The sequence below is a fragment of the Fusarium phalaenopsidis genome, assembly GCF_050370095.1.
Source record: "Fusarium phalaenopsidis strain FUZ10S chromosome Unknown contig_32288, whole genome shotgun sequence".
NCBI classification, from domain to species: Eukaryota; Fungi; Ascomycota; class Sordariomycetes; order Hypocreales; family Nectriaceae; genus Fusarium; species Fusarium phalaenopsidis.
The window spans coordinates 555,125-575,265 of record NW_028145412.1 but is presented as its reverse complement, the minus strand read 5'-3'; the positions used below and the strand labels follow the sequence as shown (position 1 = coordinate 575,265).

General features: G+C 49.8%; 8 protein-coding genes across 8 annotated transcripts; 6 read left to right on the top strand and 2 right to left on the bottom strand.

Moving 5' to 3' along the window:
- Positions 1–307: 307 nt before the first annotated feature.
- LRP88_03745 (amidase signature domain-containing protein) lies at positions 308–2,150 on the top strand (the record flags this gene model as incomplete). The annotated part of the gene is made up of 3 exons (XM_083240355.1): positions 308–457; positions 550–1,619; positions 1,748–2,150. 3 exons carry the CDS (start codon positions 308–310, stop codon positions 2,148–2,150), a joined length of 1,623 nt encoding a protein of 540 aa, XP_083103645.1.
- A 478-nt stretch (positions 2,151–2,628) lies between these two features.
- LRP88_03744 (uncharacterized protein) lies at positions 2,629–4,682 on the top strand (the record flags this gene model as incomplete). The annotated part of the gene is made up of 7 exons (XM_083240354.1): positions 2,629–2,799; positions 2,850–3,006; positions 3,059–3,154; positions 3,205–3,771; positions 3,848–3,917; positions 3,969–4,244; positions 4,331–4,682. 7 exons carry the CDS (start codon positions 2,629–2,631, stop codon positions 4,680–4,682), a joined length of 1,689 nt encoding a protein of 562 aa, XP_083103644.1.
- A 490-nt stretch (positions 4,683–5,172) lies between these two features.
- LRP88_03743 (uncharacterized protein) lies at positions 5,173–6,551 on the top strand (the record flags this gene model as incomplete). Its single annotated transcript, XM_083240353.1, has 4 exons — positions 5,173–5,714; positions 5,787–5,826; positions 6,100–6,172; positions 6,226–6,551. The coding sequence occupies 4 exons, from the start codon at positions 5,173–5,175 to the stop codon at positions 6,549–6,551; spliced, it is 981 nt and encodes a 326-aa protein (XP_083103643.1).
- Positions 6,552–9,591: 3,040 nt separating this feature from the next.
- Positions 9,592–11,551, top strand: LRP88_03742 (uncharacterized protein; the record flags this gene model as incomplete). Its single annotated transcript, XM_083240352.1, has 3 exons — positions 9,592–10,873; positions 10,924–11,307; positions 11,547–11,551. 3 exons carry the CDS (start codon positions 9,592–9,594, stop codon positions 11,549–11,551), a joined length of 1,671 nt encoding a protein of 556 aa, XP_083103642.1.
- A 533-nt stretch (positions 11,552–12,084) lies between these two features.
- Positions 12,085–13,445, bottom strand: LRP88_03741 (Acetamidase/Formamidase; the record flags this gene model as incomplete). The annotated part of the gene is made up of 4 exons (XM_083240351.1): positions 12,085–12,260; positions 12,315–12,522; positions 12,584–13,307; positions 13,420–13,445. The coding sequence occupies 4 exons, from the start codon at positions 13,443–13,445 to the stop codon at positions 12,085–12,087; spliced, it is 1,134 nt and encodes a 377-aa protein (XP_083103641.1).
- A 278-nt stretch (positions 13,446–13,723) lies between these two features.
- Positions 13,724–14,611, top strand: LRP88_03740 (Alpha/Beta hydrolase protein; the record flags this gene model as incomplete). The annotated part of the gene is made up of 1 exon (XM_083240350.1): positions 13,724–14,611. One exon carries the CDS (start codon positions 13,724–13,726, stop codon positions 14,609–14,611), a length of 888 nt encoding a protein of 295 aa, XP_083103640.1.
- Positions 14,612–15,685: 1,074 nt separating this feature from the next.
- LRP88_03739 (uncharacterized protein) lies at positions 15,686–17,245 on the top strand (the record flags this gene model as incomplete). The annotated part of the gene is made up of 2 exons (XM_083240349.1): positions 15,686–16,146; positions 16,204–17,245. The coding sequence occupies 2 exons, from the start codon at positions 15,686–15,688 to the stop codon at positions 17,243–17,245; spliced, it is 1,503 nt and encodes a 500-aa protein (XP_083103639.1).
- Positions 17,246–17,614: 369 nt separating this feature from the next.
- On the bottom strand, positions 17,615–19,080 carry LRP88_03738 (transmembrane amino acid transporter protein-domain-containing protein; the record flags this gene model as incomplete). Its single annotated transcript, XM_083240348.1, has 2 exons — positions 17,615–17,674; positions 17,722–19,080. The coding sequence occupies 2 exons, from the start codon at positions 19,078–19,080 to the stop codon at positions 17,615–17,617; spliced, it is 1,419 nt and encodes a 472-aa protein (XP_083103638.1).
- Positions 19,081–20,141: the final 1,061 nt, after the last annotated feature.

Here is a 20,141-nt window from a genome sequence, read left to right as displayed (position 1 = left end):
GTATTCTTGGCTTCAATGGCGTTCTTTTTGGTTCATGGCATCTTTGCTGCTGTTGCATCGGCACTCTCAGTGTCGAGGCAGATTCAACTGGGAAATCATGAATACTTTGTCCCTCCTACAGCGTCCTGGAAACTTGAATCATGGGACTACAACACTGGGACATACGAGTTTGTCCCTCTGACTGTTGTTCATCTGAATGACACAGTCGATGCAGTCAGCGTTGCCTCGGCGTTGGTCGAGTATGAGAAAGATGACGTGTGGACAACATCTTTTGCTGAGGGTAAGCTTCAACACCATTTATCCATTCATGCTAACAGTCACAGTCATCTGTGTCAAGTGCACAAACACGACAAACGATTGGGTCAAGGATTTACCCCCTGATTACAATACCTCGGCTGTCTTTTACTCAGAGGCCGCTCCTCCTGGACCGTACTTTGTTCACACGGCTACTGGAAACGTGTATCAGGCGTATCGACTTTACGCGGACACAAACCAGGCTTTCATTCAGGTATTCTAACCCTCCCAGTGTCTTCTTCGCTAATAGGTTAGGCTTCCTATCAAGATCCTTCAGGAACCCATCATCCTCTCCGCGCTGCTAGCTTCTCTGCCGGGGGGCTTACCATTGCAGTTCCCTCTCGACTCTACTTTACCCCGACACCCGAGAAACCCCTTGCCGGAGTGAGAATCTCTGTTAAAGATCTCTACGATCTCAAGGGCCTCAAAACAAGCGGCGGCAACCGAGCATTGTATGAAATCAGCGATATAAAAAATGAGACAGCCTTTGCAGTTCAGAGACTAGTCGACGCTGGTGCGGTTGTCATTGGTAAGAACAAGATGTCCGAGTTTGCATTTGCAGGCATGTACGTGACGGAACACATCGATTACCTTCTGCCGTTCAATCCCCGTGGCGACGGTTACAACTCGCCAAGTGACAGCTCTGGAGGTTCAGCTGCAGCTGCAGCTTCTTATGATTGGCTTGATGCTACCATGGGGAGCGATACAGGTGGCAGTATCAGGGGACCAGCCGCGGTCAATGGTGTTCACGGGAATCGACCAACCCATGGGGCTGTGGACCTTACCGGCGCACTTCCTCTGTCAACAGCAATGGATACCTCTGGAATCCTTGCTCGAGATCCCCTTCTATGGTCCAAGATCAACCGAGTTCTCTACTCCGAAACAAAAGAGTACCACAAGTACCCAAAGACCATTTATCTCGATCCAGAAAGCAAGGCGACGATATCCAACTTGCAAGATTACTTTTTGGAGGTTTCGGAGGCTGCTCAAAACTTCCTCGACAACTTGACCAAGTTATTGTCAGCTGAAGTCAAAACTTTTTCTCTTGACAAGGCATGGGGCAAGTCAGGGCCTGACCCAGATGACTCCCTTTCAGATATTACTAGTTTCGTCTACCGGAACCTGACTCGATACGAACAGTGGAACAAGTTTGGAAAGGACTACGTGAAGAAATACAAGGCTTCTCACAATGGAGGATTCCCTCACATGGTCCCCCACATTCGAAGCGGCTGGTTGATGGCGAACAAGACAATGACTGAGGAGACACACCGTCAGGATCTCGAGTCCAAGAAGATGGTTGAGGACTGGGCCGCGAAGCATTTCTTGTCTCATGACAAAGAGACGTGCTCAAACGCTGTTTATGTCTACTTTTGGACCCCATTGGCAAATTACAAGCCAGATGTCTCCAAAGAGTAAGACACCTCTCCCGTACTGACATCGCTAACCTTCTCAGCACTTCCAATCCTTACATTTCGCGCTTGGCCGACATAATCTCGAATCAACAGGCGGCAATCCTCGAGTTGAACAAGACAATTAACTGCAACACTACACTTGGAACCCCTGAAGCCTGCAAGCTTTCCCTGGAAGCCCTTGGAGACAACGACAACGACTCCGATGATTCCGTTTCCCCCGGTCGCCTTGCATCTCTTGCCGGTCTTCCCGACTACGCCATAACTCTTGGAAGTTTCGACTTGGGAGGGGTAAACTTTTCCAACTCGACCATGAAGAACCAGAGTCTGCCACTGGCAGTTGACATCATGGCCGCCAAGGGATGTGATTTTGTTATTCTGGATATTGTTGAGGCATTGTACAAAGAGGGGACTATCAGAACGGTCAAAACTGGGACAGTTGTGTAGCTCTAGACTTGGATACTACATGGAAAGGCTATGGGGGCTACGAGCCTTTGTCGGTGCAGAACTGTGATGCTTGACAAGATACTCCAGAGGCTAGAACGAGAGGTTTATAATCTTCCGTCGAGCACGCTGGTTCGAGCTATTAACCGTCAACGGTCGACGGGCTTATACCCAAACTCAGAAGATCCTCTTCATAACCGAGTCCTACGTAATCGGCCGCTAACCCTGACAGGAAGAGATTTGGAGCGCCAATGCTTGGCCTTCCTGCCGAACAAATCAAAATGATCTGATAAGATAATCTCGTTGAGAAATACGAAGCATCTTTCTCGCCAAGCCACTCATGATGGTGATCTAGACGGTTTTCAGAGTAGGTCAAAGTGTAGTTCGTCTCATGACACAGCTTGGCATGGGGGTATCAGCCTGTCAGTGCGCATTTAAACCCAGGAACCCCAAGCAGATTTGCATCTACAAACCACTCGCAATGTCTGAACAAAAGAACGATATTATGCCCGCTCTGCGGGAGCCATCGGGCGATGGCGGACGCACAACGGAGAAGGTTGAAGTCGACTCCGAAGATCAAATGCACCATACAGCACCTCCTACAGAAGCTATCCGCAAGATCTGGACGAAATCCCCACTCATCGTCGCTTTTGCCGGGTGAGTCGGATGCACACGCAAGAAGAAAACGCTAACTCTGCTCAGTCTCTTTGTTATGAACTTTGCCATGATCTTCGCTGCTTCTTCTGCGGGAGTCTACGATCCCTACGCCACGAGCCATTTCAAGGGCCATTCCCTCATTGCCACGGCCAATATCATCCACGGCATTGTGCGGATCGTTGCGTATCCTCTATTAGCAAAAGTTGCAGATGTAAGTAGCATTCGAAGACAGTAACGCCAGACTAACGGATTAGCACATTGGACGACCACAAGGATTCGCAGGGTCGGTGATAAGCATGGCCCTAGCAAACGTGCTCTACGCTGCGTGTCACAACGTAGAGACCTATCTCGTAAGTTCACAGTTCTTCTGCCGTTCAAGCCTAATGGCCCCAGGCCGGAGGTATCTTTGAATCGTTTGGCGATACTTGGTGGACCATTAACGAGCAAATCTTCATCGCCGAAGTCACTTCCCTCATGAACAGAGGCTTCCTCTTTACGCTGCCCGAGTCGCTGGCTGCCATCCCTACCTTGTACGCCGGCACTTATCTTGGTGAACACATGCTGCTCAAGTCGTCATGGCGTTGGGGATTCGGTATGTGGGCTGCCATTATGCCTTTCTGCGCACTCCCAACCATCGCCATCATGGTGTTTATGGAGTTCCGAGCTCGCAAGAAGGGCATCTATTATAAGCGAGTTTCACTCCGTGCTGCTTCCGAGATCCCAGAGGGTGCATCCTGGACAACCAAGGTCCGCCAGGTTCTTTTCGTTCAGCTGGACATTGTTGGCGCATTTATGTTGCTCGCTGGTCTTTCGATGACTCTATTGCCGCTTTCCATCACCGGGAGGAGAAACACTGAGAGTTGGACTGAGCCGTCGTCTATTGTGCTTCTGGCCGTGGGAGTATTGACGTTTGTTGGCTTCTTGGTCTGGGATGGACGATATGCAAAGAAGCCTATTGTTCCGTTCCGTATGATCAAGAACCGCAATGTCATACTTGCTTGTGTTTCTGTTTGCATTATTGCCATGTCAGATTCAACCTATAGAACGTTTGCACCGAGCTTTCTACAAGTGGCTGGAGGTTACTCGCCTGGACATGCAGTCCGCATCGAGTAAGTCTTCTCAAACATGGAGAATTCGATCTAACTTGTACAGTAATGCTCGAAGGGTTGCCTTGAACCTCGGTGGTCTTGTCATTGGTCTGGCCATCAGATTCGTCAAACATACCAAGCCGTTTATCGTTCTCGGCTTCTTGATGGTTGCTCTAGCTAATGGACTACCAATCTACTTTACCAATATCGATGGAGCTCTAGTTGCAAACGAAGCAGCTCTTACCACTGGACAGGTGCTGCTTGGCCTTGGTCGAGGTTTTGTTCAGGTACCACTTCAAGTCGCTCTGCAGGCTGCGGTTCCGGATCACGAGATTGGCATTGCGACGGCCATGTTTCTCTCTTCGTCTGGATTTGGTGCCAATGTTGGCAACAGGCAAGTTGTCTCACTCTCTTCGTGACATAACTAACACATACTAGTATTGGTGGTGCTCTCTGGAACACTCTTTTGCCCCGAAGGCTCGCTGCGAATCTCCCAGAGGTTGACAAGGCAAACAGTACCGTCATCTTCCGTTCCATTGTGGCGGCGCAGAGCTACGAGCCAGGCACCGCAACTAGAGATGCCATTGATCTCAGTTACCGCCTGACACAGCAGACACTTGCGATTGGATCGCTTTCGCTTTCCATTCCTCTTCTGATCATCATGTTCTTCTTCCGGAATGTCAAGTTGGAGAAGGAGGATGAGAAGCGAAATGAGGTCGCTGAGCAGCAGCTTGCTGCGGCGGGGCAAGGACTCTCTGCTGGACAAAATACTGTGACGGAGAAGAGTTAAATAAGAGCTGCATCTTGCTCACCGCGTGTTACAGCTGCGCCAAATGCCCAATATAGCTACCGAGGTTAGAGAGCGGTTTTGTAAGCTTGCCAGCCTTGATGCTATAAACAACTTGCCAAGCTGGCCCAAGTGCCGATGTTTGAACAGTTCTCACAGTCTGACTTCATCGAACAAAGTTGGACCAATTAGATAGCTCTTATACATGAATATTACACCAAAAGAGACAAATTACGCGGGGTTGCGTTGTGCGGAGAAGTCACGAGACCACCCATATCTCGGATGTGGTCAATCTAGTTACCTGATCCGGGTTAGCCAGCACGTCGGTTGTTTGTGGCTGTTAAGGAAGGTTTTGGGACCGCCTTGGTTGTCCGAAACTCTTGCACTTTTCATATCGACATCGATGTACTTAAACGGCCCATCTTGAACCTCACATTGATCAGAGCACTTCCTTTTCAGAGGACACCAAGTATCGTATCGAACACCGTCAACTATGCCTTCGCTCCTTGAATCACTGGGACTGCGCCCGGATGTGGCCTTGGTCGCCTTTCTGGCCATTGGCGCATGTTGGCTGCTCTACTCCTACAAGTTCCAGAGCAAATCCGGTATGTTCATTTCCCTCTCTCTTGCCACTGCTAATCAGTCAGTGACTCCTGAGCCTGATGTCTTCAAAACTCCCACGCCGAAGCCTCTTCCTGACTTTGATCTGGACAGTACCAAGCCTCAACTGTATCGTCCATTCCGTCATGGCAAAAACCACATCACCATGGGAATCAGGAAACTCGACTGGGATAGCTGGATCGAGATGGACTCCAACTTCCTCTGGTTCCACGACACCAAAGTATCCGAGCTTGAAAAAGACCTTAAAGCCCATGTTCAATACGTCGACAACGCCGTGACCCGAGATGCCTGCTTTGAAGTCTTGGAGGAGCTGACCAGTTACTTGACTGCACGTTATCCAAAGATCTTTCAGCTCAAAGGGGGTGTTTTGCACAACACTCTGACTGGAGAAATGTTCAACTATCCGGCTGGTAAGTAGGGAGCCCCTTTTTTGACTTGACTAACCAGATAGCCAACCCAACCGATGCCATGACGATCGCAGCGAAGTTGGTACAAGATGATCTCGTCATTATGGTCGAGAATGATGGTAAGTCACTCCTTTTGTCATTGACTCAGCTAATCCCGTAGATGGTCAATACCACCTCGACGCCGGAGCTGTTTGTCTACCCGGCTTCTGGCGACTAAGAGAAAAGTTCAACATGTCTCTTGATACCCTTCACATTGAAGCTGGAGTTCCTCATTACCAGGCAAAGCTCCAAAAGTCGATGAACCGATTCTTCAAGAGCATGCTCCCTGAAAAGGCAGTGATTCGGAACAATGTAAGTAACCTGCAGGCGATTAGACAAAGCTGACCAGTCAGTTCTTTATTCAACTTGACGACGGACTCCATTGGTCTCACAGAATGGGAAATCAAGACGGTAACGAAGTTGCATGTAAGTTGTCCCCCTTAATCATACCCCTGAATCGTACCCCCTGACACCCTCAGCTTGGGAAACGGCAAACGACGTTGGCTTGACCATCGAAGACCTCTACTTCCGATCCGAAAGACAGTCTCTTCGACGACTCCCTCGATCCAAGGCGCTCTTGTTTACGGTCCGAACGTACTTCGAGCCGATTACTACAATCGCCAAAGAACCACACGTCCCAGGCAGATTGGCCGAAGCGATTGAACAATGGGATGAAGAGACATCAAAGTACAAGGGAAAGCACCATTGGGCGGGTATTCTTCTTCCTTATTTGCATGAACAGGACCAACTTCAGAAGGAGTCGGGGCTTCTTGAAAAGGTGACTGAAGCTGCATACCCTTTCTAGTCAGGTATTCGGACGATAAAAGCATCGACATACATCTATTCTCCTTTGAGATCTCTGTCCTTAACTCAGTCGCCGTGTGTCTATAGCTTTCTCTCCTTGAGGAGTGAAGCAGTGAAGAGCGTAATGCTAGCAAATACAATCGAAAGAGCTGGTCTGTTAGCTATGTCTAGACACTTGGAGAGAACATACCATGACCATATTCAATTCCCTTGACATATCTCTCAATGAGGACCTTTTGAACTGCCCCGGTGGCATGCTCAATGTAGGAGACACTCTCTGAAGCTTTGCGGATGATCTACAAAGTTAGCAGAGCCAATAAAACGTCTATCAACTTACCTCGGAAATCTCTGCTTGGGACATGCCAAGTCTGGCCAGGTCCAACTGCACGCTATACCTCAGATATCCCTGAATAATTGCACTGGTTCCTGCCATGCCAATGATAGTTCCCAAGGTGGTAGTCATAAACAGGCCTGCAGCGGCAGCAGCTTTGTCCTTGGGATCGATCGACGCTTGCAGGGAAATGAACCCAGCACTAAAGGCAATACCAGTTCCCAGGCCACTAAAAGGGTCAGCTTTGCTTGTTGAGAGCCAAAACACTTACCCTGGGAAAACATAGAGCGATTCTGCCCAGCTAGTGTGTCCATGCCATCGTAGAAGCATCAATGTGTAGCCAGTGATGGAGGACATGGCAGCAAACACAAGGAGAGCCTTGTACCGGCCGGTTCTGCGACCATCAGTAACTGCAATTGCTGCTGGACTATGGAGCTTACCTGTTGATGATGATCCCTGCGGCAATTCCTCCAATTGTGTTTCCAATGACCGCTGGAAAGAGATGGGCTCCTGCAATGGTGCTCGAGACATGCTGTGTAACTTGGAAGTAAATGGGGACGGTATACATCATCTAACTTGTCAGCAGAGCCTTTCTGGTAGACAAAGACTTACTCCAAGCTGCGCTCCAGCCTGAGCTGCAACGATCAGATATGACTTTGTGACTTGTACATTTTGAAGGAGTCTAAGAGGAAAGATGGGTTCCTTTGCCCAGCGTGACTCGACCAGTACAAAGGCAACAGCAAGCAAGATGCCGGCTGCAAAAAGGGCAAAGATAATTGGGTGATTCCAAGGTATCTTCTGTCCTCCGATTTCCAGGGGCATCATCAGATAGAGGACAGTAGCGCCAAGTAATAGAGCTCCCAGTGCATCAATCCTAGCAAGGCGGCTACCGATGGAACTTTCTTGGGTACCGTGTGACGTCGAAGGGAGGAGTAATCCACAGATGACCATGGATGCGGCAAAAATAGGGGCTTGACCAAGGAACGACCTGACTTGTTAGCTTAGCTTTCCAGCAGAACTTTTGACATTACCATCTCCAGCCAATTGTGTCAGCCAACAAACCTCCAAGGGGGCCTCCAATGCTTCGGCCAACTGTGGCGATGACATTCATGTAGCTTTGCCAAGAAGCAACTTCTCTAAGGGGAGCGAGATCTACCTGGTCAGCTTGGTCTATCGTCTGTTGATTAACATACCTGTGATGATTACCGAGGCCATGGCAGTCATGCCAGCTCCTCCTGAGCCAGAAATGACGCGTCCTAGAATTACCTGCCACATAGACTGGCCAATGCCCCTATTTCTGTGAGAAATGATCACGATTCGAGTGATAAACTTACACCAGAGCACTATTACGGTCAGAATGAGTCAATTTGCATGAAGGAAACTTACCATCCAAGAGCAAAGAGTCCATAACAGAACATCAAGATGGCCTTTCGACCAAAAATGTCGCTGAGTTTTCCGTACTACAACCTTAGCAATGCCCATGCAGTCAATTCGGCTACTTACCACTGTCTGTGAAGCTGCACCAGCCAGCATAAAGCTGATAAAGAGCCAGCTAGAGTCTGCCAAGTCTCCAAACTCGGATGCAATGACAGGATGAGTTGCCAGAACCAATGAACCATCGGCATTCGAAGTAAAGACGCCTTAAATGTTAGCGAGAACAAACCGCAGGTAAAGACATACCAATGAGCAAAGCAATCACAACTCTGGCGATAAAGGCATGGCTATAAGGCTTCGGCTCTTCCGGCTGAGGAGCGCTTTCACAGTCTGAAGCTGAACCATATCCATCTCGCTCAGCGGGCAGAAGTCGGGATGACTCTGTATCATTGGCCGTGGCTGTCATCTTGTGGCACAGTCGATTTCAGTAGAATGTTGAACAGTTCAAGTTCAATCAGAGGTTTTCGACTCAATTGCCGATCCGAATTAGGCGTGATGTGATTCTAGTCGAAAGCACATCATCGACGCCCCACCGGTTTCTGCACCAGGGGACGAATGATTATGGGAGAGAGCTTATCGATACGAGGGTTCTCATTAGATCTGAGATATTAATTACACGAATTGTCAAGAGCTGGAGGGGGCAGAGTCGCGGGTTAAGTTGGCCCAGTGAGTGCTGAGAGGAGGCCACAGCGGGCTGGCTCTAACCAGGAACCTTGATACAACCATTCCTCATAAATCGGGAACCGTAACTTCTCTGAAAAAATAAAGCCTCAATGATAGGAGCATTAATTGACATACATGATGACTACCAAGCATACCTATCTCATCTGCAACATGATGCCTCCGAGAACACAACTCTTGAGACACAAACCGTAGATGATTCAGTTATGAATATAATGCATAGCATAAACAAAGCATAACTCTCAATCACATGCATAAATCGTCAGTGCTGCAATCAGACCCATCGGCGCACCCCGGTCTGAAACATTATTTCCGCTGCGGGCGTACATGCGACCACTATCTTATCTACCAGACTGCCACATACAGTTCCTCCCTTGACTTGCTCTCCTCTTCCATAACCATTGCCCATAACCATTGTCCTCTTCAAAGACAATAACTATATTCGCAAACGTTCTGCCCCGTGACCTCATCAGCCAATGTAATTACCTCATCAAAACTCAATTGTGGATCTCCGCCCTTTCTCGACATGTTCCGAGTCTTTTCCGTGTCCCATGACCTTTGATCCCCTCTCGACATCATGGAAGAGCAACTCATCATGGCGGACCAAGAGTGGGAGGAAACCTATAGGGCCATTTCTAGGTCACTAGGTACAAGTCCTGATACAAGTGCCGACTTTTCACTGCCTCTTCTCGACGTTGGACTGCCAGAGTATGGCCAGGAAGAGACAATCTCTCCGAGCATACTCCAAACGTCAACTGCGCCACCAAAGATTGGCAATCGCTTCTCCTCAGAGGCTGTCAAGATCTTGAGAAATTGGTTTGCAAGCCATGAGCGACATCCTTATCCAACGGTTGAAGATATCCAGAATCTACAGAATCAGACCGGTCTCGGTCGCCAGCAGATAACAAACTGGTTTGCTAACACCAGACGGAGAGCCAAGGCTCATCTTTCACGACCTGCATCCCCAATGTTTCGGAACGATGAAGAGGGACATTCTTCCGGGCATCAAACACCTATCGATACGCCTCATCGACGACCAACGCCAGCACCATTCGAGCATATGAATCCTCTTCAACGATGGGAGAATTCACCACCCGAACATGAAGCAGCCACCGTTCACGATATCTCTCGTGCTGTCGCAGCCTTCTCTGGACGTCCACGTGGTCGCATGAAGTCTCGAAGCAATGCCTCGTCTGTCAGCAGCACAGGAACGTCTGGTTCAAGTCGTGATTCTGGATCCTGCAGTTCAGCTCACTCTCATCCATCGCGGCAATCTTCTACATCCTTCGACCTATTCCAGAGACGTCACAGTCGACGACGAAGAGCCAGGCTAAGACGTCAAGAGGTCAGGACAAATCTGTTGCAAGCTCAGAACACATATCAGTGTACTTTTTGCACAGAAACCTTCAAGACAAAGTACGACTGGCAACGGCATGAAAAGTCTCTGCATCTGTCTCTAGAGAACTGGGTATGCTCTCCAAAAGGCCCTACAGCGATTCATCCCGAGGAAGGGCTTCTGTGTGTGTTTTGTGGCATCAAAAACCCAGACAAAACTCACCTGGACGGACACAACCAAAGCGCCTGCATTGAACGACCGATTGAAGAGCGAACATATCATCGAAAGGATCATCTCCAGCAACATTTGAGATTGGTTCATGCATCCAAGTTCTTGAAATGGCCAATGGACGAATGGAAGGTCATGACACAAGATATTCGCTCTCGCTGTGGCTTCTGTGGGATCAATCTTATGACATGGGCCAGCCGAGTTGATCATTTAGCGGATCATTTCAAGGCTGGAAGCACAATGGAGCACTGGAAAGGAGATTGGGGGTTTGATAACAAGATTATTGACAGGATCGACAACGCGATGCCTCCATGTAAGTCGTCTAGACACCCTCTTGCTTCCTCCGTCCATGCTGACCATCAGACCTTATTCACCATGAACGCAACTCTCCGCTTCCATTTGCTGCAACAAAGGGGCCAGCAGACACGCCAACAAGTGCCTACGAGTTGATCAAGCTTGAATTGGAGTATTACATGAGGAACACGTTTCACGCATTCGGCAGTCTACCTCAAGACTCAGAGCTTCACTTTGAAGGATGTTCAGTCATTCTCGGCGCAGAAATCATCTCTCCAAACCCAGCCTCGTCTGCTCCGTCGTGGCTTTGGGATATCTTCATGTCCTGCACAGAAATTGCCAATCAAGCAAGGCTAAGACCAACAAAACAGCTTGCAGAATCACGACTAAGTCAGCTCAAGATCAACGGGAAAGGCAACATCTTTGAGAATTGCGAACTCGAGGCTGCGTTACGTCAATACATGGCAGCCCATGCAGCTGTAGGACATTTTCCATCCGATTCAGAGCTACAACAAGAAGCATGTAACGCTCTTAACCGTATCGAGAGCTCATCTCCCAATCCGTCGAGGAGGTTCCTGGACTTTTTGATGAGACTAGTCTGGAGTTCCACTACATGGCTGTTACCTTTACGGCAGCGAGCCCCTGTCGTTGCTTCGCCACCTCTAAATGATCAGGCCCTTTTATGGCCTCAGAATGAAACTCTCGATAATGTCAACGGTGCTGTCTTAGGGGACATGAACGTGGATCTTCAAAACCTCAGCCATTCCTGGATACCCCTGACAGAAACAGACATGGCTCTCGAGAACCGATCCCTATCTCCTGGTATATCAGAAGGCATCCCAAACATGACGTCTCCTTTGATCAACCAAGAGATGCCGTCACACGACTCTCTCGACAGGGCTCTCCTTCGTGACAAGGTCCGAACAGCGACTCCCTTCTTTATCAACGACAACAACAGCTACCGTCGACTTCAGAGAGAACTGTCGAGATTCGTCATGACTACAATGTCACAGAACAACCCCAACAGACACATTCCCAGTGATGACGAGTTAAAATACCAGGCCCGATGGATCTTATACGACGAGTAAGTTTCCCGAAGCAGTCTACGTCCAGGCTAACAGTTCAGTGACGATCCATGGAACCAAACACCAGTCGATAATGCAGAGTGGCTACGAGAGTTTAAAAGAGACGTTGGAATACCAGACGGACAACCATCAACTGGTTCATAGACTAAATAGACACGGGACAAGATCCCAGGTTCCTCTTGACAGGCTCATTCTCAATGGCAATGTCAAAGTCAAAAATGTCCATCGGTATCCCCAGAGTTGTGCACACATTTGGAATGTCAACAATCCCAGCAATCGTGCCTCTGACAGGTGCACTAGACAAGAGGAGATAGATTTGCTCTCCAGAGTAGCCTAAACAGTCAGCATAATCTGTAATCTAGGAGAAACACTCACCATATTGCTTCAGATACTCAATCGCTCGAAGACAAGACTGTCTGTATGCCACAGTTGCATCCATAAAGTGCTGCTTTCCTTGTTCATCGACAGAGAACCCCTCAAAGATGAGGTATCGGGATGGTCCGTATGAAGGTCCCATGTCTCCTGGCTTGAAAACTGGACTCTTGAGTCCTCTCGTCTTCATGCCGTTTTTGATGAGATCAAACTTGATGGTAATGATGCCGGCCTGAAACGTTAGAAAAGTCTCAAAGAGTGAAGAGACTTACCATTTCAATGGCTCCGCAGAAACTAATCTCTCCGTCTCCCTGGCTAAAGTGAAGGTCTCCCACAGAAAACTTGGCTCCAGCGACGTGAACAGGCAGATACGTCGTAGAACCTCTCGAGATGTTGTTGATGTCACAGTTACCTCCGTGCTCAGGCCTTCCAGGAATCGTGCGAGCTCCCTCTCGAGCAATCTTCTCATACACGTCACCACTAGCCTGTCCAGCATGTGCATTCTGCGCATTCGGAGGCTGTGCAACCACCTTGTGTGGATGCGAATGAGCCATGGACGACACCAGATCAGCCTCTCGACGATTCCATTCTGCCAAAACTTCAGCAGATGGTGCACATCCCAAGATTCCAGGATGAATCAAGCCAGCAAAGCGGACCCCAGGGATATGTCTGCTCGTACAGTAGACGCCGTCAAAGTCCCAGATAGCCTTGGAAGCATTGGGATAGTGCTCTTCCAAGAAACCACCACCGTTTTTCTTTGCAAACACTCCAGTAAAACCCCAAGGCGAGTGATCAAAGGGTTGGACATCCGTGATGTTGACAACCAACAAATCTCCAGGCTCACTGCCCTTGATATCAAACGGACCAGTGAGGTAATGGATCTTTGTCAGATCAACGTCACGTACGTCATCTGCGCTGTCATTGTTCTGGATCTGGCCTCCAGTCCAGTCCAGACACTCAATCCTGACAGTCTCTCCAGGCTCAACAACGCCAATGCTTGGCACTTAAATGTCAGCAATGCCTCTATTCGGGTCGATTCATACCTTCTGGATGCCATCGATTGTGCAGATAGGGCTGCTCCGAGGCAGGACGGTCAAAAGAGACAGACTGAGCAGTACGAATTTTGCGAGACATGATGCTTGAGTTGTGTCTGTCGAAGATCTGATGACTCTCTTTTATCTTGACATCCCAATCCCCCTCTTGATAAGCGCTGCAGGCCGTCGTGTGACTGTCCGGATAAAGAAGGTCTGCCAGGGGTGAATGCATCAAGATGATTAGCCCGCATCCAAGCGCCAGATACTACGTGCCGCAAGATGCCGATACAACCCCGACCCCGCGTTTCCATTGACGTGGGCGGACTTAAGAGTTGCCCGTATCTCGGTGTAATTGGGCAGGTATCATCAATCATCAACATGGAGGGCATCAAGACATTTTCTCTGGGAGATTTCGAGCTCCAGAATGGAGTTCTCCCAAATGCTTGGATTGCTTACAAGACGTTTGGTGATCCCTCTTTGCCTGCAGTCCTTTATCCTTCATGGTTCTCGGGAGCCATCTACGACAATGAATGGCTAATTGGAGAAGACAAGACGTTGAATCCAGCCAAATACTTCATCATCATTCCGGCTCTATTTGGAAACGGCCAATCCACAAGCCCATCCAACTCGGACATTAGCCCATTCCCTCAGGTCTCTTTCTACGACAATGTACGAGCTCAGTATCAGCTTGTTACCAAGGGACTCGACATCAAACATCTCCATGCAGTTTTGGGGTGGTCCATGGGAGCTGCTCAGTCCTTCCAATGGGCCACGCAGTTCCCCGACTTTATGGACGTTGTTGTCCCCTTTTGCGGGTCTGCAAGGACATCTTTGCACAATCAGGTCTTTCTCGAGGGCGTCAAGTCGGCACTCTTGGCTGCAAAGGGCACCTGTTCAGCCGGTAGCTGCAAGGACCGACTTGAAGGGTCACACTTGTCGAGAGTGTGGACTGACAAGGAGAAAGAGGTCGGTCTCAAGGCGTTCGGTCGAGGGTACGCAGGCTGGGGTTTCTCTCAGGCATTCTACCGTCACGAACTCTTCAAGAAGCACTACAATGCTCCCGATCTTGAAACATTTATGAGGGAATTCTGGGAGAAATGGGCCCTCAGCAAAGACCCCGAGAACTTACTAGTCATGCTCCAAACTTGGCAGAGCGGAGACGTCGGCAAGCAAGAGCCATACAACGGCGACTTTGAAAAGGCAATGGCCAGCATCAAGGCAAAGACTCTGGTTCTCCCAAGCAAGACGGACCTCTACTTTCCGTAAGTACATACCCCCACGCAAGACAAAGCTAACATCTCAGTCCCGAGGACTCCGAGTACGAGGTTGCCTGCATGAATCCCGAGATTGCAGAGCTCGATGTTTATCCGTCTATCTGGGGGCATTGGGCTGGAGGACCTCCAGGGAACATGGAGGATGTCAAGTGGCTTGACGAGAGATTGAGGAGAGTGTTTGGTGATTCTGTGGAAGGTCTAAGCGAGGCAACCGCTCGGGTTCAGATTTGATGTCAGATAGTTGATGTGATAGTTGAAGCATTATCAATTCGTTAGTCTCGGAATCCTTCAGTCTCGGCATCAATTGCCAATCACCCCCGCACTTCCAGGGGTGTTATCTATCAACATGTTCATGTTCTCGTAAGGCGTAGACCCTGCATCAGATCAATCTACATTAACCACCCGGTAATTGGACAACTTGACCAGATACAGCAGGTCGAGATAGGGCGTCTCCAACATGTCGATTTAAGGCGGAGCTACTGTAGCTTGTCGAGCAAGGGCGGATGTCAAGAAAAGGCGGAGTACCCCACACACCACCACCATCAAGAACAAACAATCAAGGCGGTGTGATTGGTCACCTGGTTATCTAGATGGTGGCTGTTGCCCTCGTGACACTTGAGATCTTGCCCTTTGTACGCAATGATGAGAGCATTGGTTTGGACACGGTGTAAGGGGTTGAGTTTGACAGTAGTTACACAGAGCGACTTGCCATGATAATACAATGAATACTCTAATTCAACGACCATAATTACTGAGATAATACAGAATGCTACCTACAGAATACTACAGACCCATCCAATGCCCAGATACGCGGGGAACCGTTGACACGGACCTGCTCGGCACTTCAGACCCATCATGCACAAGACCACGATCCACCTAGACTATTTCTAATAGTAATTCCAGGATTGGACATGCAGTTGTCACATTGTCCTTCAGGGTATCTTCGGGTGCGCTCAAGGCCGGAACTCTAGGTCAAGTCGAGGCCGGAAGGGTTCCGGCCATTGTCTATATAGACAAAGTTTCCCGCTCACTCAAACACATCATCAGTAACAGCAACACCAACAAAATGGCAGCAGTCAACACCCTCTTCCCCTACCTCCGCAAGGATCCCTCAGAGTTGCCCGCGGGCGAGGATCCTTTCACAATCACTACCCGCATGGGTTATCTCCCTTTTGCCCTTCCCCTCAAGAGACTTCCCTCTCAGTTCGATGCCCTCTACAACATCCTCAATGACATGCCCATTCTCAAGGAAGATGGTGCTCCTGGGTTGCTGGCTACCTTTGAGCTTGGCCCTCTCATCGACAACGGTGCTATCCCTGATCTGACTGACGAGATTGACAAGCTCGTCATTCCTGGTACAGACAAGCGGGATATGGCTGCCATTACTGCTGCCTTCCGCGACTACAGCTTTGTCGCTTCATCATACCTCCTTGAACCATGCTGGGAGACATACTCTGCTGACCGTAACAATGGTTATGGTCTTGGCCGAAGGGTACTGCCCAAGTGCATCGCTGGACCTCTTGTCAAGTGTGCCGAAATGTGAGTACACTTTCTTTGTTCTTTGATGATACGCTAACAAATCAGTCTTGATATCCCCGCATTCATGTCGTATGCTGCTTCATACGCCCTGTACAACTACTGGCTGGTCCATCCTGAACAGGGCCACGACGACTACGACAACATCCGCCTTGTCCGAGCCTTTGAGAAGGGTCTTGACCCCAAGTCCTCAGAGGCTGGCTTCATTCTCACTCACATCCACATGGTTGCTCAGACTGGTGGACTGATTGAAGGCGCTGTCGACCTCTTGGAAGCTGTCGAGAAGGAGCCCAAGGACGGCAGCAAAGACCCCAAGACCATCACCGCTGCCAGGGCCAGTCTTGAACTCATCCTCAACGCCATGCAAATCATCGAGGCAAACATGGAGGGCATGTGGACTCAGTCTCTTCCCAAAGACTACATGACCTACCGAACATTCATTTACGGCATCACCAACCAATCCATGTTCCCCAAGGGTGTTATCTACGAGGGTCAGTACGATAACAAGCCCCAGTTCTTCCGTGGAGAATCTGGAGCCAACGATGCCATCATTCCCTTGCTTGATCACATCTGCGAGATCCCCATGCCCAAGAACCCTCTTACCGATATTCTGATTGAGTTCCGAGAGTATCGCCCAAAGCCTCATCGGGCATTCCTCAAGTACGTCCGCGAGACTGCTTCTGGGCTTGGTGTGCGAAGATTCATGACTGAATCTGGAGATTTGAGTCTGGTCGTTTTGTATCTTCGCGTTCTCGACCATGTCCGAAGCTTCCGATGGAGACACTGGATGTTTACTCGCGAGTACATCATCAAGCACACTCTTCATCCCACAGCCACAGGAGGAAGCCCAATTATCACTTGGCTTCCAAACCAGCTTGGTGCAGTCATGGATCTGATGGAGGAGGTCGCAAAGGGATCTGGTCTGTGGGCAGTCTTGGAAGAAGGGGTGTGGAACGGAGGTGGGTCGTTGTCTGAGGAAGACTTTATCCTTGTCAAGAAGATCATGGACAATGTGGTTACCAAGAAGGCACAGTTGAAGAAGGAGGTGGCCAAGTATTGCCAGGACCGAGGAGTAGAGTCGACTGCTTAGTGTTAGATGGACTGTCAATGTTAGCTCTGGAATGCGTTGCTATGTACATGGGCTGCTGGTGCATCTGCCGATTACTCGTTCCTGTACCCCTGCATTTACATGCCGTGACCCATGCCCATCACAATCTCCGCTCCAATCGCGAGACATTTTAAAGGATCGTCAGCAAATTCTCATTGGGTGGCTTCAAATGACGTAAAGACGCATGAGCTGTGGGTTCGGCAAGATCAGTGGCAACGCCGCAACGGACACGCCGGCCGGTCACGGAGTTACAGTCACGGAGTTACAATCACAAAGTCAGTCACAGAGCCATTCACAGTTCGAGTCAATAAATGCATCAATTATGTACGCTAAACAAATTGGTATCATCGCTTAAGCAAGAGGAGCACATGTAAAAGCTCCACGGACATCGCCGTTACGGAACTTGATGATCTGGTCTGGTTAGCGGGGTCACTGTGAATGAGAGACAAGGAACTTACAATGTCGTCAATGCTGGCATAGGTGCCGCCGACAAGAACAATCATGCCAATGATGAAAATGATTCCATTGGCAATGCTCAGAGGAAGGTTGGCCTTGGAGTACCAAGGTCCCTTGCGGATAAGCATGAACCACATGATGGCGGGGAAGTAAAAGGTGAAGCCCGAGATGAAGAGCGACGAGGAGATGGACAGAAGATCGTTGAAGAAGGGGATAGCCTCGGCAATGACCCAAGCAACGATCGTGATGATGGTGATGAGAACCAACCAAGTGATCCAACCCATCTTGGTGTTGATGAAGCGGATGACAGAGTCCTTGTACACACGGCCGTGGATATAACGGGCGACGACCGTGGTGTTGATGGAACCAGAGATAAAGATGACTGGGAGGGCGATACCAAAGGCAATCTTGGAGATGAGGCTACCAGCAGACAGAAGAGCAGGCGACTTGACCTCAGGGCCGACAAAGGCATACACGAGAGCGCCAGTAAGGGTATAAATGGCAATCTCAATAAGACCGAGAGCCCAGATAGACTTGACAAAGTCGCGGGGAGTGTGCATCTCATCCATAAAGCTGAACTGGCAGACAGCAAAGGAGTAGGCAAAGACAATGTTGGTGATGGCAATGAAGGCCTCAGTGAAGCTCAGGTCATCCTTGGGCCAGGCAGACCAGGCGACGGAAGAGAGACCGCCGTCAGAGTCACCAGCCTTGATGCCAGTAGCGATAATGGTGATGCCGACAGCGAGGGCGATAGACACAAAGTCGATGTAACCAAGGATGGCAACCTCTGCAAAAGAAGGAGGGATAGCGACGATGAGGAGGATAATGGCAGACACAACACCAAACACCAAAGAGCAGGCGCCATTGTCAGAAATATTGAGAAAGGCAATGGTTCCGGTGAGACAGTGAGAGCCGACGAGGAAGATGAGCTGAAGGGAGAACATGACACCGACGAGCTCATAGCCAAACCTTCCCATCATCAATCTGCCAGCATCGGCATAGTGAGAGACTTCAGGGAAGGCCAGCTTGACCTGACCGACGACGTAGGAGGTGTAGATGGCAACCAGACCAATACCGACAGTGAGGATGGTTCCGGCAACCATACCCAGGGTGGCAAAGGCAGAGGGAAGACTGAGGCATCCGAGAGCAATGGCCTCGACGATGAGGACAACGGTCAAACGCTTCCATCCAAGACGGTGGAAGTGAGCGTTACCCTCGGCGGCCTTTTGCTTCTCCATGTCACGTCTCTCCTCAAACTCGGTCATCTCGCCAATGGCAGTGTTGTCAAACATGTCCGGGACAGGCTCATGCTTGGTGTCAGACTGCGCCTGGTTGGCAGAGGGGTTGATGTGGTCGGCCATGTTGAAAGAGATAAAGAGTAATGATGTGAGGATGAATAATGGCAAAGAGGAGGGGGAAGAGAGGCGTTATGTAGGCGAGAGTTTGGCAGAGAGAATGAGAGGAGGACCCGAGAGTGACACCGACAAGCAAAGCATCAGTGGGTCAATATGGTCCACCAAGAGCTGACAGTCTAGAAGGTGATGACGGACGACTACAAGATCCCTGAATCCCCTCAAGCTTACATACCCCAGACCCCAAACGGTCCCCACAGACTCTCGTCCGACACGATGATGCCCTCGTGGTGCCGGATCCCGACGTATCTGTGTGGTTGTCCGAAGGTCGAAGCACATCCAGGTGGATCACCATTTAGAGCCTGGATTCGCGTTACGTTATGCGGGACCGGCATTCCCAGCACAGAGCCTCAACTCGTCTTCTGCTTGGCTGCGGACGGGTTGCGATGTGTCACCGAAACCACCGAGGACGGGGCTTCACCACTCTCCACGGGCACGCCTGGGGAAGTCGGCTGTGCGGCAAAATAGGGGAAACGAACGACTCGTACGGTGGGTTCCTCGTCCCCAGGTCTCCATACTCTTGTCTTGAGATTCTCCGCAGACATGAGAGATTGGGTTGAGGAGACGACTGGATCTTTTACGTACGAGCAACTGAGAGAATGCGGAGCGGACCATGTCGGGCATTTGAAGAGGAATTTCGGGGCCAAGACGGAGGGTATACGGAGGATGACCGGGAGAACCGGCGACGTGCGTCCGATTCTTGGAGAGCCAAGACGGACCTGCGACCGCTCTCTACAGTAGTCCTCCGAAAATTTTTACCGGACAGCCCGATGTTCTTGGTATCTCTTCGGCCAAGGGCTCGAATTGTTCTCGAAGCAGCGCTAGCCAGGGTGGGTACGGGGGATGAGGGTCAGTGGATAGTGGACAGTGGGACAAGGGGTGGTTATCTCTGGTTAGCGCATTGACGGTAAGCAGAGCAGAATCTTGCAAGGACTGGGTGGCGAGAGTATCTTGGCTGTGTTTGCCCTGTGACTACAATACTGGACAGCGAGGCAGCCAGATAATGATTC